Source organism: Olea europaea, unplaced genomic scaffold (assembly GCF_002742605.1).
Source record: "Olea europaea var. sylvestris unplaced genomic scaffold, O_europaea_v1 scaffold116, whole genome shotgun sequence".
In the NCBI taxonomy this organism is placed as follows: domain Eukaryota; kingdom Viridiplantae; phylum Streptophyta; class Magnoliopsida; order Lamiales; family Oleaceae; genus Olea; species Olea europaea.
The window spans coordinates 636495-650515 of record NW_019229002.1 but is presented as its reverse complement, the minus strand read 5'-3'; the positions used below and the strand labels follow the sequence as shown (position 1 = coordinate 650515).

The 14021-nt window shown below is 29.9% G+C and overlaps 1 protein-coding gene across 1 annotated transcript; it reads right to left on the bottom strand.

The window, feature by feature from the left end:
- Positions 1-6819: 6819 nt before the first annotated feature.
- LOC111373764 (LRR receptor-like serine/threonine-protein kinase EFR) lies at positions 6820-13019 on the bottom strand. Its single transcript, XM_022996327.1, has 4 exons — positions 12296-13019; positions 9182-9253; positions 8053-8124; positions 6820-6899 (listed from the first exon to the last, which is right to left on the bottom strand). The coding sequence occupies exons 1-4, from the start codon at positions 13017-13019 to the stop codon at positions 6820-6822; spliced, it is 948 nt and encodes a 315-aa protein (XP_022852095.1).
- Positions 13020-14021: the final 1002 nt, after the last annotated feature.

The following is a 14021-nucleotide window of genomic DNA, read 5'->3' as shown; positions in this document are numbered from 1 at the left end:
GATTTTACTTTTTCATTTTTTCTCTTCTTTTTCTCTTCTCTTTTTTTTTTATTTGAGGGTATTTTCGACTATTTGGCTTTTGTTTGCATTTTCAGCATTTTTTTTTAAATTTTTGGTCAAAGGTTGTTTTGAAAAAATGGCCGGGTCAACCGGCCGTTGGCCACTATTTCCTCGGCCCAATACCCATAATCCAAAATTTTATCTGATCCACTTACCCAGATTCAAACTCACTTAACCCAAGCCCCCTATATAAAGTTTATTTTACCCAGCCCAACCCATACAGTAACCAATCCTTTATTGTCAACTTCTTCCATTATTTGATTGGATCTCATTCAAATAAAATAGTTGATTTCAATAAAAGAAAGAGAAGAGAAGAAAGGCGAAAAAAAGGTGAATTTTCTAACATTATCTTGCAGGTACCTTTTAGTCCGATCGATTGGCACAATTACTTCCAAAAAAGAAAAAAAGAAAAAAAAAGGGAGTCACTATTTTTTGTTTATTATTGGTTTATATTCCTGTTTTATTTTAAATTGCATCGATTAAATTTTTTATTGCTGTTATTCTAATTTTTTATTTTTATTTTTTTTTATATCTAAAATCACTTTATTGGATCCATTAACGGCGTTAAATTCTACTTTTATTTCACATATTTTACATGATTCAGTTTTTTATTAGTATTGACCCTGTTTTTTTTATTTCACCTATATATATATTAGCATGTCATATTTGAATTTATTTAATCCCAAAATTCAAAAATAAAATAAAAAATACTCAAGTTGTTATATCGTATTGCTTGCACTTATTGTTCATTGATCTTTCAATTGAAGTCATTTAGTTACGAAGTCATTTAGTTACTAATACATTGCATGCAGTTTCATAGTGATCGTCTTTATCACTTTTAGTGTTAGTACCTTAACTATGGACCCTTCACAATTTGATGCACTTACCTGACAAATAACTGCTATCAAATCCTAAATGATTGCTACTCTTGAAGAGAGTAGGGGGCTAGCTGCTAGTTTGAATAATTTTAACAAAATCCCTCATTCGATTGATATTGATAATTCTGAAATGTCCTACAATAGATAATATCATTGTTGACAAGGTGATCAAAAGAATTTTCGGCACGATCGTAGGGATAGGGATCAGATTCGTAAGCGAGAACGAGGCTATAATCGTCACAATACTCATTCTCTCCTTCATCATAAGTAGTGTTTCTTTAGGGACATTAAATTAGATGCCCTTACTTTCGATGGTTGCTTAAATCCTGAAATTTTTATCTAATGGAATACCGTTACACAAGGGAATTGACTAGTGATTGAGTACATTGCTCAGTTTGAAGAATTTCGAATAAAATGTCATATCATTAAGGATAAGGACCTAACTTTGAGTAAGTTTAAAGAAGGTCTAAGATATTATCTTAGGCTTGAGCTTTTCCTTTAGGGAGTCACTACTCTTCATTATGTTTACTCTTTAGCCCGAGATTACAAGTTGATTATTGGTACTCCATATGGACAGTGTGGTGCCAACCATGTATCCATCTTATCAGCGCCACCTTGTCTTAAGTCTATTAGAAGACCTTTCCCATCTAATATTCCTCATGTGTTGGAAAATAAGAGTAAAATTTCTAAAATTTCAAGGACTTCTTCTCACTTGCAGTGCTTCAACTATAAGGGCATTGGCCACATTCCTTCCAAATGTCCTATTCAAGCCTTAGTTATTGAAGCACGAAAGAATGTAATATATGAGCCATTAGAAGATCTAGTCTATGAACCTAAACTTGAAGATTTTAATAATTTGGATGATAGTGAATACATCTCCTTAGGTGGTATCCGCACTCTTCCGGAGAAACTAGATATTATATCCCTTATTCTCGACACCTCTCAATTATGTGTTGTATGTTGTACTCTTACCCAACCCAAAGAGGCTAATGATTGCACTAGTCACTTTTGGAGAACCATGTCACCTATTTTTAGCACTAAATTGAAATTCTCCACTGTAGACCACCCAAGATTGATGGTCAAACTAATGTTGCTAACCAAAGTCTTGGCAATTTTTTAAAGTGTCTAGTCCCGAAAAATCTTAGGAATTGGGGTTTGATCCTTCCACCAGTTTAACTTGCATATGATAATTCTGATCTTCCCTGTGAAGTTATTCATGGTTATAAGTCTAGGAGGCCTTTAGACCTTATTCCCATGTTCCTATATACTAGTATGTCGATGTCAGCTAAGGTATTTCTGCATCATCTTCTTGACTTGCATATTGAGACAAACAACTTGAAGCAAGTAATAAATCATGTAAACTTCGAACTGATTTGCATAAACGACATATTGAATTTAATACTGGGGCTTATGTTATATTGCAAGCCTTTAGTGTTGGTCCTTTAAAAATTTTAAAGCATGTTGGTCCAAACACATATATCATTCACCTTTCATCACATTTTGACCACCATTCAATTTTAACTATTAAGGATTTCGTTGCGTAGAAAGGCTACTTTAATCCCTTTAATGATCACTTTCTATGCCCACCTGGGACTTTCCACACTAAATCTTTTGCTATATATACTCCAATACCACCTTCTACAGTGCCCAAAAATAAAATTGATATTATTTTAGATTAACGGATTGTGTTGACCAATGATGGAAAGATTTAGTGCTTCCTTATTTGTTGGGTTAATCAACTTGAGTTTCACTGTACATGGAGTCTGGTGCGAAAGCGTTATGAAATTCTTATAATATGAATCATGTAATAAATAAAAATGATATTTGAACAATCATATCACGTATATATTAAATAATAATTGATTGTTGTTGAAAAGTGTATAATGCTCCTATATTTATAGAAAAAATTATTCCCTACTTCTAATAGTATTAGGAAATTGAAACTACAATCCTAATTAAATAAAAGATAAAAAGTTCTATCATGACTATACAAGAAAGCTAAAAAGATAAACAAATTGAAAAGATAAACTCCTAGAAAAAATGAAACATAATTGTAGTAGGAATAGTAAGAAATTATTAATTGTAATAGAAATGTACTACATCAATCCCCTCCACTTGAAAAAAAATTCATCCTTGAGTTTTGTTGAAAAAAGGAATCCTTGATAACTTGTGTTTTTTAAAACTTGGCTTGGACTCGAGGAAATTCTCTAGCTACATGTCGTGTTCTATTCTTGTTGAAATAACTAATATTCACAGTAGTTAAAGTTTACAAATTTTTGTAAGCTTGCTTCTCTATGAACTTGCAATCCCCTTCGAGACTTAACACAGTAGCATCTACGTGATGTTGTGAAGGGTTTCATCGATTCGTTATTCTAGTTTGTCGAGCCTCCATTCATTTTCGACGGTTCGACTACCACTAGGACCATCGTCAACCATTAGATTAAGGCAATTTCCTTGCTCTGATACCAATTTTGGTGCGGAAGCGTAACGAAATTCTTATAATATGAATTATGTAATATATAAAAATGATATTTGAACAATCATGTCACGTATATATTGAATAATAGTTTATTGTTGTTGAAAAGTATAATGCTCCTATATTTATAGATAAAATTATTCCCTACTTCTAATAGTATTAGGAAATTGAAACTACAATCATAATTAAGTAAAAGATAAAAAGTTCTATCATAACTATACAAGAAAACTAAAAAGATAAACAAATTGAAAAGATAAACTCTTACAAACGATGAAACATAATTGTAGTAGGAATAGTAGAAAATTATTAATTGTAGTAGGAATGTACTACATCAGAGTCCAGAGAGAAACTTCAATATCTTGATCCAAATTTATTGGAATAAGCAGGATTTTGTCGGGATCACATTGGTTACATCATATTGTTGGGGATAAGCTCCAGTTATGATTGTTATCAATAATGGAGTTTTTATATTTGGTTCTTAAGAAAGATCGTCTCCCATGGCATGAGTACATCCACCTTGCTTATGATTAGGAGCTCGACTGTAGCCATTTGTGATTTGTCCACTTGACAAAGTCGAGTTTTTCTTCTACTCCGAGAGAATTGATGCAAACATCACCCTTTTGTTATTATTGGATAATTTATTTTATTTTATTTTATTTAGAGTTGGATTTATATTAATGGGCTGGCTCAAGCCCTTAGCTTTAGATTTGTTGTTTTGTCTATTTATATAGTTTATAATTGAAAACAAAACTTAGTTGATGAATGAAATGAATTAAGATTGGCTTTGCCCACAATTTCCCCTTTTCCCTAATTCTTCCCCTCTCCTGGTCATCTTCTTCTGCTGGCTTCTTCCTTTTGCTTTCTTATTCTTTTTCTTCTTTGCCCTTTTTGGTACAATTCTAAATTCTGCTGAAAAATCTATCTATACTACATCATGATGCCTAGCAACAATTTATGTTCTTAATGCCTAGCACATTTAGGGTTGTAAAAGCTCGCATTTTAGAATATAGAAATTAATAAATAAAATAAGTTTAGGAGATCTAGTTACATACCATTGAAACCGTTGTACCCCAAATATTGATATACAAGTGTTGATAGGTTTCCAATTTCATTTGGAATATTTCTTGTCAAATTCATTTAATCATATAATATTAAAATATCAAATGTTCAGGTAACACGGAATAGGTCTTATTAATGAGAAATACTAGAAAATTTAAAGTTGATAATTAAGTGCCGATAGGTTTCCAATTTCATTTGAAATATTTCCTGTCATTCCATTTAAACATATAAATTTTAAAATGTCAAATGTTAAATGAACACAAAATAGGACTAATGAAATTGAACAAGTAAAAACTAATTTGATTTGATGTGAAGAACCTCCGAAGTTATTGTTGCATGATGTATTCCTAATAATTATTTGGAAGATACCATATTTTTTTGAAAACAATTTGTCAAAAGAGTGTAATATGCACAGGCGGAAACCTAAAGTTCATCAAATGTTAAATTAACACAAAATTGATCTTCTGGTAGAGGAGAGTGCCAACTAATTTGAAGTTGATGAATGAGTAACTATGAAGTTATTGTTGCATGATATATTTCTAATAATTATTTGAAATATGTTATACATGCTGAAAATTATTTGTAAAAAGGCTAAGAGATAGCCTAAAGTTCATTTAGATTCCCATCAGCATAAAAATCTTTGTTAAAGGTGACCATTTTAAATTTAAATTTCCTTAACTGATATTGTGTCCTAGATCCTAAAACTAAGAATTTGAAAAAAAAAAAAATTCAAGTCAATTAATATTGAAAAGTTTAGGAAGTATAATCATATTGGGTACTTAGGATTTGAGGTGATTATGTTGTATTTCTAATAATTATTTGATAACTACCACACAATTTGAAAAACCTTTTCCAAAAGAGTGTAAAATGCATAGGTGGAAACCTAAAGTTCATTTAGATTTTCGACCAGCATAAAATCTTCGATATACATGACAAATTTGAACTTAAGTTTTGGTGTAAGTCTTTTCCAGACACTAAATAAACAAATTGAATAGATTTAATTAGTGTTTTAAAAGTGCGTCTAAGCAGAAAGTTCAGCCTTGCCAGAAAGCCACGCATTTACGCTTTTATAGGTTGGTCCATTTGAGCTCGTAAAAGCTAGAAGCTTAGCCTTGACGTCTAGTCAAGTTTTGATTTTTTAAAACACTTGATTTAATAAATAACATAAGTTTAAGAGATGTAGTTTATGTACTACTCAAACCGTTAGAGTTCAAATCCAGATATTCAATTGCTGATAGGTTTCCAATTTCCTTTGGAATATTCCTTGTCAATCCATTTGGACATAGATTTTGAAATATCAAAGGATAAGTTAACAAAAAATAGATCCAATGAAAGAGAAGAAGTACCTACTAATTTGAAGTCGATAATTAAGTACCTATGGAGCTACTGTTACATGATGTATTTCTAATAAATGTTTGGAATATGGCATACATTTTGAAAAACTTTTGTGAAAAACATTGTGAAATGCCCAAGTGGTAACCTAAAGTTTTTTTTGATTTCCATCAACATTAAAATCTTCGTTGTATGTGAAAATTTTAAATTTGGAATTCTGATATAATTCATTTTCATAAAAATAAATAAGCAAATCAAAATAGATTTAATATGCATTCTAAAAGCTGTATTTAGACATGAATCTGGCCATATCACCTAGCTACACAGTATGCTTTCATATGCCTAGCCCATTTCAGTTAGTGACACTCCGAAGCTTAACCTTGATGTCTAGTCACATTTTACTCTTTTTAGAACATTAAATCTAATATATATACTTTCGAGGATCTAATTACATACCAATGAAATTGTTGGGCCCCAATTCTAGATATACAAGCAATAATAGGTTCATATTTCATTTGGCATATTTTTTGTCTATCCATTAAACATAATGAATTTAAAACAACAAATGTTAAATTAACACAAAATAGATCTAATGAAAGAAGAGAAGGATTAACTAATTTGAATTCGAAAATGTTGTACCTATGAAGTTATTCTTACGTGATTTATTTCTAATAATTATTTGGAAAGTGCATAGATGTTGAAAAATATTTTTCAAAAAGTATAAAGAATGCGTAAGTGGTAACCTAAATTTCATTAAGATTTTCCATTAACATTCAAATCTTTGTTATATGTGAGAATTTGAATTTATAGTTTTTTTTAATAAATATTTGTCGGGACTAAATAAACAAATTGAAATATATTTAATTTATGTTCTAAAAAGATCGTCCATGCACGAATCTGGACCTTGACGACTAGCAACAATTTATGTTTTTAATGCCTAGCACATTTAGGGTTGTAAAAGCTCACGTTTTAGAGCACTGAAATCAATAAATAAAATAAGTTTAGGAGATCTATTTACTTATCATTGAAGCCATTGTCCCCCAAATCTAGATACACAAGTGCTGATAGGTTTCTAATTTCATTTGGAATATGTCCTGTCAATCCATTTAATCATATAATATTAAAATATCAAATGTTCAGTTAACACGGAATAGGTCTAATTAATGAGAAATGCCAGAAAATTTAAGTTGATAATTAAGTGATGATAGGTTTCCAATTTCATTCAGAATAGTTCCTGTCAATCCATTTAAGCATATAGATTTTAAAATGTCAAATGTTAAATGAACACAAAATAGAACTAATGAAATTGAAGAAGTAAAAACTGATTTGATTTCGATGTGAAGAACCTCCGAAGTTATTGTTGCATGATGTATTCCTAATAATTATTTGGAAGATACCATATTTTTTTTATAACAATTTGTCAAAAGAGTGTAATATGCACAGGCGGAAACCTAAAGTTCATCAAATGTTAAATTAACACAAAATAGGTCTTATGGTAGAGGAAAATAGGTCTTATGGTAGAGGAGAGTGCCAACTAATTCGAAGTTGATGAATGAGTAACTATGAAGTTATTGTTGCATGATATATTTCTAATAATTATTTGAAAAATGTCATACATGCTGAAAATTATTTGTAAAAAGATTGTAAAAAGGCTAAGAGATAGCCTAAAGTTCATTTAGATTCCCATCAGCATAAAAATCTTTGTGAAAGGTGACCATTTTAAATTTAAATTTTTTTAACTAATATTGTGTTCTAGATCCTAAAACTAAGAAATTAAAAATAAAAAAAAATTCAATTCAATTAATATTGAAAAGTTTAGGAAGTATAATCATATTGGGTACTTAGGATTTGAGGTGATTATGTTGTATTTCTAATAATTATTTGATAACTACTACACAATTCGAAAAACCTTTTCCAAAAGAGTGTAAAATGCATAGGTGGAAACCTAAAGTTTATTTAGATTTTTGACCAGCATAAAAATCTTCGATATACGTGACAAATTTGAACTTAAGTTTTGGTGTAAGTCTTTTCCGGACACTAAATAAACAAATTGAATAGATTTAATTAGTGTTTCAAAAGTGCATCTACGCAGAAAGTTCAGCCTTGCCAGAAAGCCACACATTTACGCTTTTATATGTTGGTCCATTTGAGCTCGTAAAAGCTAGAAGGTTAGCCTTGACGTCTAGTCAAGTTTTAATTTTTAAAACACTTGATTTAATAAATAACATAAGTTTAAAGTTTACATACCAGTCAAAGAGTTAGACTCCAAATCCAGATATTCAATTGCTGATAGGTATCCAATTTCCTTTGGAATATTCCCTGTCAATCCATTTGGACATGTAGATTTTGAAATATAAGTATCTACTAATTTAAAGTCAATAATTAAGAACCTATGGAGCTACTGTTGCAGGATGTATTTCTAATAAATGTTTGGAATATGGCATACATTTTGAAAAACTTTTGTGAAAAATAGTGTGAAATGCCCAAGTGGTAACCTGAAGTTCATTTTGATTTCCATCAACGTTAAAATCTTCATTGTATATGAAAGATTTTAATTTGAAATTCTGATATAAATCATTTTCACGAAACTAAATAAGCAAATCAAAATAGATTTAATAAGCATTCTAAAAGCTGTATTTAGACATGAAGCTGCCCATATCACCTAGCCACACAGTATGCTTTTGTATGCCTAGCCCATTTCTGTTAGTGACACTCCAAAGCTTAACCTTGATGTCTAGTCACATTTTACTCTTTTTAGAACATTAAATTTAGTATATATATTTTCGAAGATCTAATTACATACCAGTGAAATCGTTGGGCCCTAAATCTAGATATACAAGCGATAATAGGTTTCAAATTTCATTTGGCATATTTTTTTGTCCATCCATTAAACATAATGAATTTAAAACATCAAATGTTAAATTAACACAAAATAGATCTAATGAAAGAAGAGAAGTATTAACTAATTTGAATTTGAAAATGTTGTACCTATGAAGTTTTTGTTACGTGATTTATTTCTAATAATTATTTGGAAAGTGCATAGATGTTGAAAAATATTTTTCAAAAAGTATAAAATGCGTAAGTGGTAACCTAAATTTCGTTAAGATTTTCCATTAACATTCAAATCTTTGTTATATGTGAGAATTTGAATTTAGAGTTTTTTTTTTAATAAATATTTGTCAGGACTAGACTAAATAAACTAATTGAAATATATTTAATTAATGCTCTAAAAAGATCGTCCATGCATGAATATGGACCTTGACGACTAGCAACAATTTATGTTTGTAATGCCTAGCACATTTAAGGTTGTAAAAGCTCGCATTTTGGAACACTAAAATTAATAAATAAAATAAGTTTAGGAGATCTAGTTACTTACCATTGAAACCGTTGTCCCCCAAATCTAGATATATAAGTGCTAATAAGTTTCCAATTTCATTTGGAATTTTTTCTGTCAATCCATTTAATCATATAAATTTTAAAATATCAAATGTTTAGTTAACACGGAATAGGTCTAATTAATGAGAAGTGCCAAATAATTTAAAGTTGATAATTAAGTGTTGATAGGTTTCCAATTTCATTCGGAATATTTCCTGTCAATCCATTTAAACATATAGATTTTAAAATGCCAAATGTTAAATGAACACAAAATAGAACTAATGAAATAGAAGAAGTACAAACTAATTTGATTTCGATGTAAAGAACCTACGAAGTTATTGTTGCATGATATTTTCCTAATAATTATTTGGAAGATACCGTATTTTTTTTTAAAACAATTTGTCAAAAGAGTGTAATATGCATAGGCGGAAACCTAAAGTTCATCAAATGGTAAATTAACACAAAATAGATCTTATGGTAGAGGAGAGTACCAACTAATTTGAAGTTGATGAATAAGTAACTATGAACTTATTGTTTTATGATATATTTCTAATAATTATTTGAAAAATGTCATACATGCTGAAAATTATTTGTAAAAAGATTGTAAAAAAGGCTAAGAGATAGCCTAAAGTTCATTTAGATTCCCATCAGCATAAAAGTCTTTGTTAAAGGTGACCGTTTTAAATTTAAATTTTCGTAACTGATATTGTGTCCTAGATCCTAAAACTAAGAAATTAAAAAAAAAATCAATTCAATTAATATTGAAAAGTTTAGGAAGTATAATCATATTAGGTACTTAGGATTTGAGGAGATTATGCTGTATTTCTGATAATTATTTGATAAGTACCACACAATTTGAAAAAAATTTGCCAAAAGAGTGTAAATGCAAAAAGTTCATTTAGATTTTCGACCGGCATAAAAATCTTCAATATAAATGACAATTTTGAACTTAAAGTTTTGGTGTAAGTCTTTTCCAGACACTAAATAAACAAGTTGAATAGATTTAATTAGTGTTTTAAAAGTGCATCTAAGCAGAAAGCTCAGCCGTTAGAAAGCCACACTTTATGCTTTTATACGCTAGCCCATTTGAGCTCGTAAAAGCTAGCAGGTTAGCCTTGACATCTAGTCAAGTTTTGATTTGATTTTTAAAACACTCGATTTAATATATGATACAAGTTTAGGAGATGTATTTACATACCACTCAAACTGTTGGACCACAAATCCAGATATTCAATGTTGTTGGTTTTCCAATTTCATTTGAAATATTTCATGTCAATCCATTGAGACATATAGATTTTAAAATATCAAATGTTAAATTAACACAAAATAGATCTTATGAAAGATAAGAAGTACCTACTAATTTGAATTCGATAATTAAGTGCCCTTAGAGTTATTGTTGCATGATGTATTTCTAATAAATATTTGGACGATGGTATACCTTTTGAAAAATAGTGTAAACTGCCTAGATGGTAACCTGAAGTTCATTTTGATTTTCCATCAACATTAAAAATCTTTGTTGGATATGAAAGTTTTAAATTTAGAATCTTGATATAAATCTTTGTCACAAAACTAAATAAACAAATTGAAATAGATTTAATAAGTGTTCTAAAAGGTGCATTTAGGCATGAAGTTGGCCATATCACCTAGCCCCATGGTACGTTTTTGTATGCCTAGCCCGTTTAGGATAGTGTAATTCCGAAGCTTAACCTTGACATCTAGTCATATTTTACGCCTTTTGGAACATTCAATTTAATATAATACAATTTCGAAGATCTAGTTACGTACCATTGAAACCATTGGACGCCAAATCTAGTAATACAAGTGCCATGGGTTTCCAATTTCTTTTTCTTTTTCATTCCATTTAAATATATAGAATTAAAAATTTCGAATGTTGAATTAAATCAAAATACATCTAATGAAAGACGAAGTACATTGAAGTCGATAATTAAGTACCCATGAAGTTATTGTTTCATAATGTATTTCTAATCATTATTTGGAAAATGTGTACATGTTGAAAATTATTTGTCAAAGGTGCGTAAAATGCCTAGGTGGTAACCCAAAGTTCATTTAGATTTTCCACCAGCATAAAGATCTTTGTTATATATGACAATTTAAGCTTTGGTATAAGTTTTTCATTAGGACAACAAATAAATTAAAATAAATTTTACCAATACTCTAAAAAGCAAAAAGTGCATCTAGGCATGAATCAAGCCCTAGCCGTCTAACCCTTTTAGGCTCATAATGGCTTGAAACTTAGCTTTGACGTCTAGTTACACTTTATGATTCTTATAATGTTGAAATATATATAATAAGTTTAGGAGATCTTGATACGTACCACAGAAACTGTTGTGCCACTAATCTAAATATACAAGTGCCAATAGGTTTCCAATTTCATTTGGAATATTTATTGTCTATCCATTTAAAGGACGTGCAAATTTTAAAATATCAAATGCTAAATTAACACAATATAGATCTAATGAAAGAGAAGAAGTACCAACTAATTCGATTTCAATAATTAAGTACAAGTTATTATTACATGATGTATTTCTAATAATTATTTGAAAAATGCTACACATATGGAGTATATTAGTCAGAAGAGTAAAATATCTAGGTTGTCACTAAAAGTTCATTTAGATTTTCTAGCAACATAACAATTGATGCTACATACGACCATTTTAAATTTAGTGTTTTTATAACTGAAATTTCATCTCCTATGTCCTCCAAAAAAAAAATCCAATTAATAATGAAAAGATTATAAAATACTGACTAAACATTGTAATGTGGCTAGCCACTAGCCGTATCGATCTCCAATAAAAGTTGATTGGGTATGTTGGATTTGATGTTATTACGATATATTTCTAATATTTATTGGAAAATGCTATGCATGATGAAACACATTTTTCAAAATGCACAATCGATGTTTTAGGGATTATACACACATACTTTTAGTGAAGCTACGTTAAAGGACATACTCTACGAGCATAAACACGCATATCACTATGCATGTAAGAGATGTTTTATGATGTTATTGGACAACAATTCTAGTTAACTGTCAAAATTTTTGGAATACATTATGGAGTGGGAGATATGTATGTGAACAACGTTTTAAACTTGCCTGTCAAATTATTTCGTCTGAGATAGAGTTTTTGAAGCTTTGACAACTTCCCGATTTCCGTTGGAATGCTTCCGACAAAATTATTGTACGACAGAGAAAGTAGTTTAAGACTCATACAAGCTCCCAAGCTTGGAGGAATGTTACCACCCAATTGATTCATTGAAATCCTTAGCCTCTCTAGCTTTGGAAGATTGAAGCAAATATCCATAGGTAGACTTCCTAAGAGACTATTGTTCCAAAAACTAATTTCAATCAGAGAAGTGAGGTTGAAAATCCTGCTAGGAATATTTCCGGTGAGTCCATTATGGGAGATATTTAACTTCAATAGACTTTCAAGAAATTCAAAAGTTGGTGGAATGGAACCAGTTAGCACATTGTATTGCATCTCTATTTCTTGAAGCTGTCTGAGCTTACCAATTTCATTAGGGATAAACCCATGAAAATTATTATTGCTAATAATTAAGGATCTCAAAAAAGAGAGTTCTCCAATTTCTTTAGTAATAGTACCTCCTACACCCATATCTGCTAGATTCAAGCCCCTGACTCTTTGATGTCTCCTGCCACAAGTAATGCCAATCCAATTGCAGAACGAGGTTCCTTGTGACCAATTTTTTTCCAAGATTTTATTTGGATCGGAAGTTATTTGAGATTTGAAAGCTAGAAGAGCATACTCATCAGTGGAGCTATTTAGAGATGTAACAATGTTGATAAACAAATAGACCATTGCCAGCAACATAAATATGACATTCTTTCCCATGGCTAATTTTAAATGCAAAAACATAATTGGGAGGGGGTTGGTAATGACGAGTTTGATGCAAGTGTGTGTCTGTGTGGGTATATATAAAAAATTAATGCTTAAGTACGATAAGTGTACAAGGTAATTTATGGTTAACATGTTGGTTGGGGCTTTATCTCTAGGGAGTCATGCTCATCACACCATTATGAACTTCATTTTTTGTCCAAAATAAACTATGCTTGACTATGAAACTGGAAAAATTATTCCATTGGATGTTGAGATTTTTCAGTAGCTTTTACTGTGGAAATTGTGGAAGTTGTTCCACAAATGAAGGTTTCATTCTTTAATAATCCGAAAGAAATAATTAGCTTTTGGAGACTTCAGTGTCCACCAAAATACTCCCCCATTTTCTAGTAGAATGCATAGATTTTTTTAAGAAAAAAGGTAAATTTTTGCATAACTTTAAAGTTTAAATCTTAGACCGTCTTATGAAATATGCATGGCCTGAATTTCTATTTTCAAATTTTTTATTTTTATTTTTTATATCCAGAAGAAAGGTTTTTGTGGTTACTAAGAACACTTAATTTAAATTATATTGCTCGATGCTTATAAATTCATTATTAGAAGTGCTTAATATATCTTACATAAGATACTTTACGACTTTTGGTCTATACATGTCAATGTTGAACGTGTATTGCACATTACTCTGAAATACTTTACAAGTGTTGTAAAAGTAATATTTGATACCAATTTTGATGAATCTCAGCTGAACTAAAGAATATAAAATTTAGTATACAAATTTAAGATAAGAAAATCTTACTCTCAAAACTCAACTTCTACGATTTAATTTTTTTTTTGAAATGATGAAGTATTACAAATGTGCAACATTTTTATACTACATTTGGTACATAAAAATTAATAGCTAATAATGAATATAAAATCCTTTAAAAAAAATTTAGATACATGAATAGAAATAAATTTATCTATAAT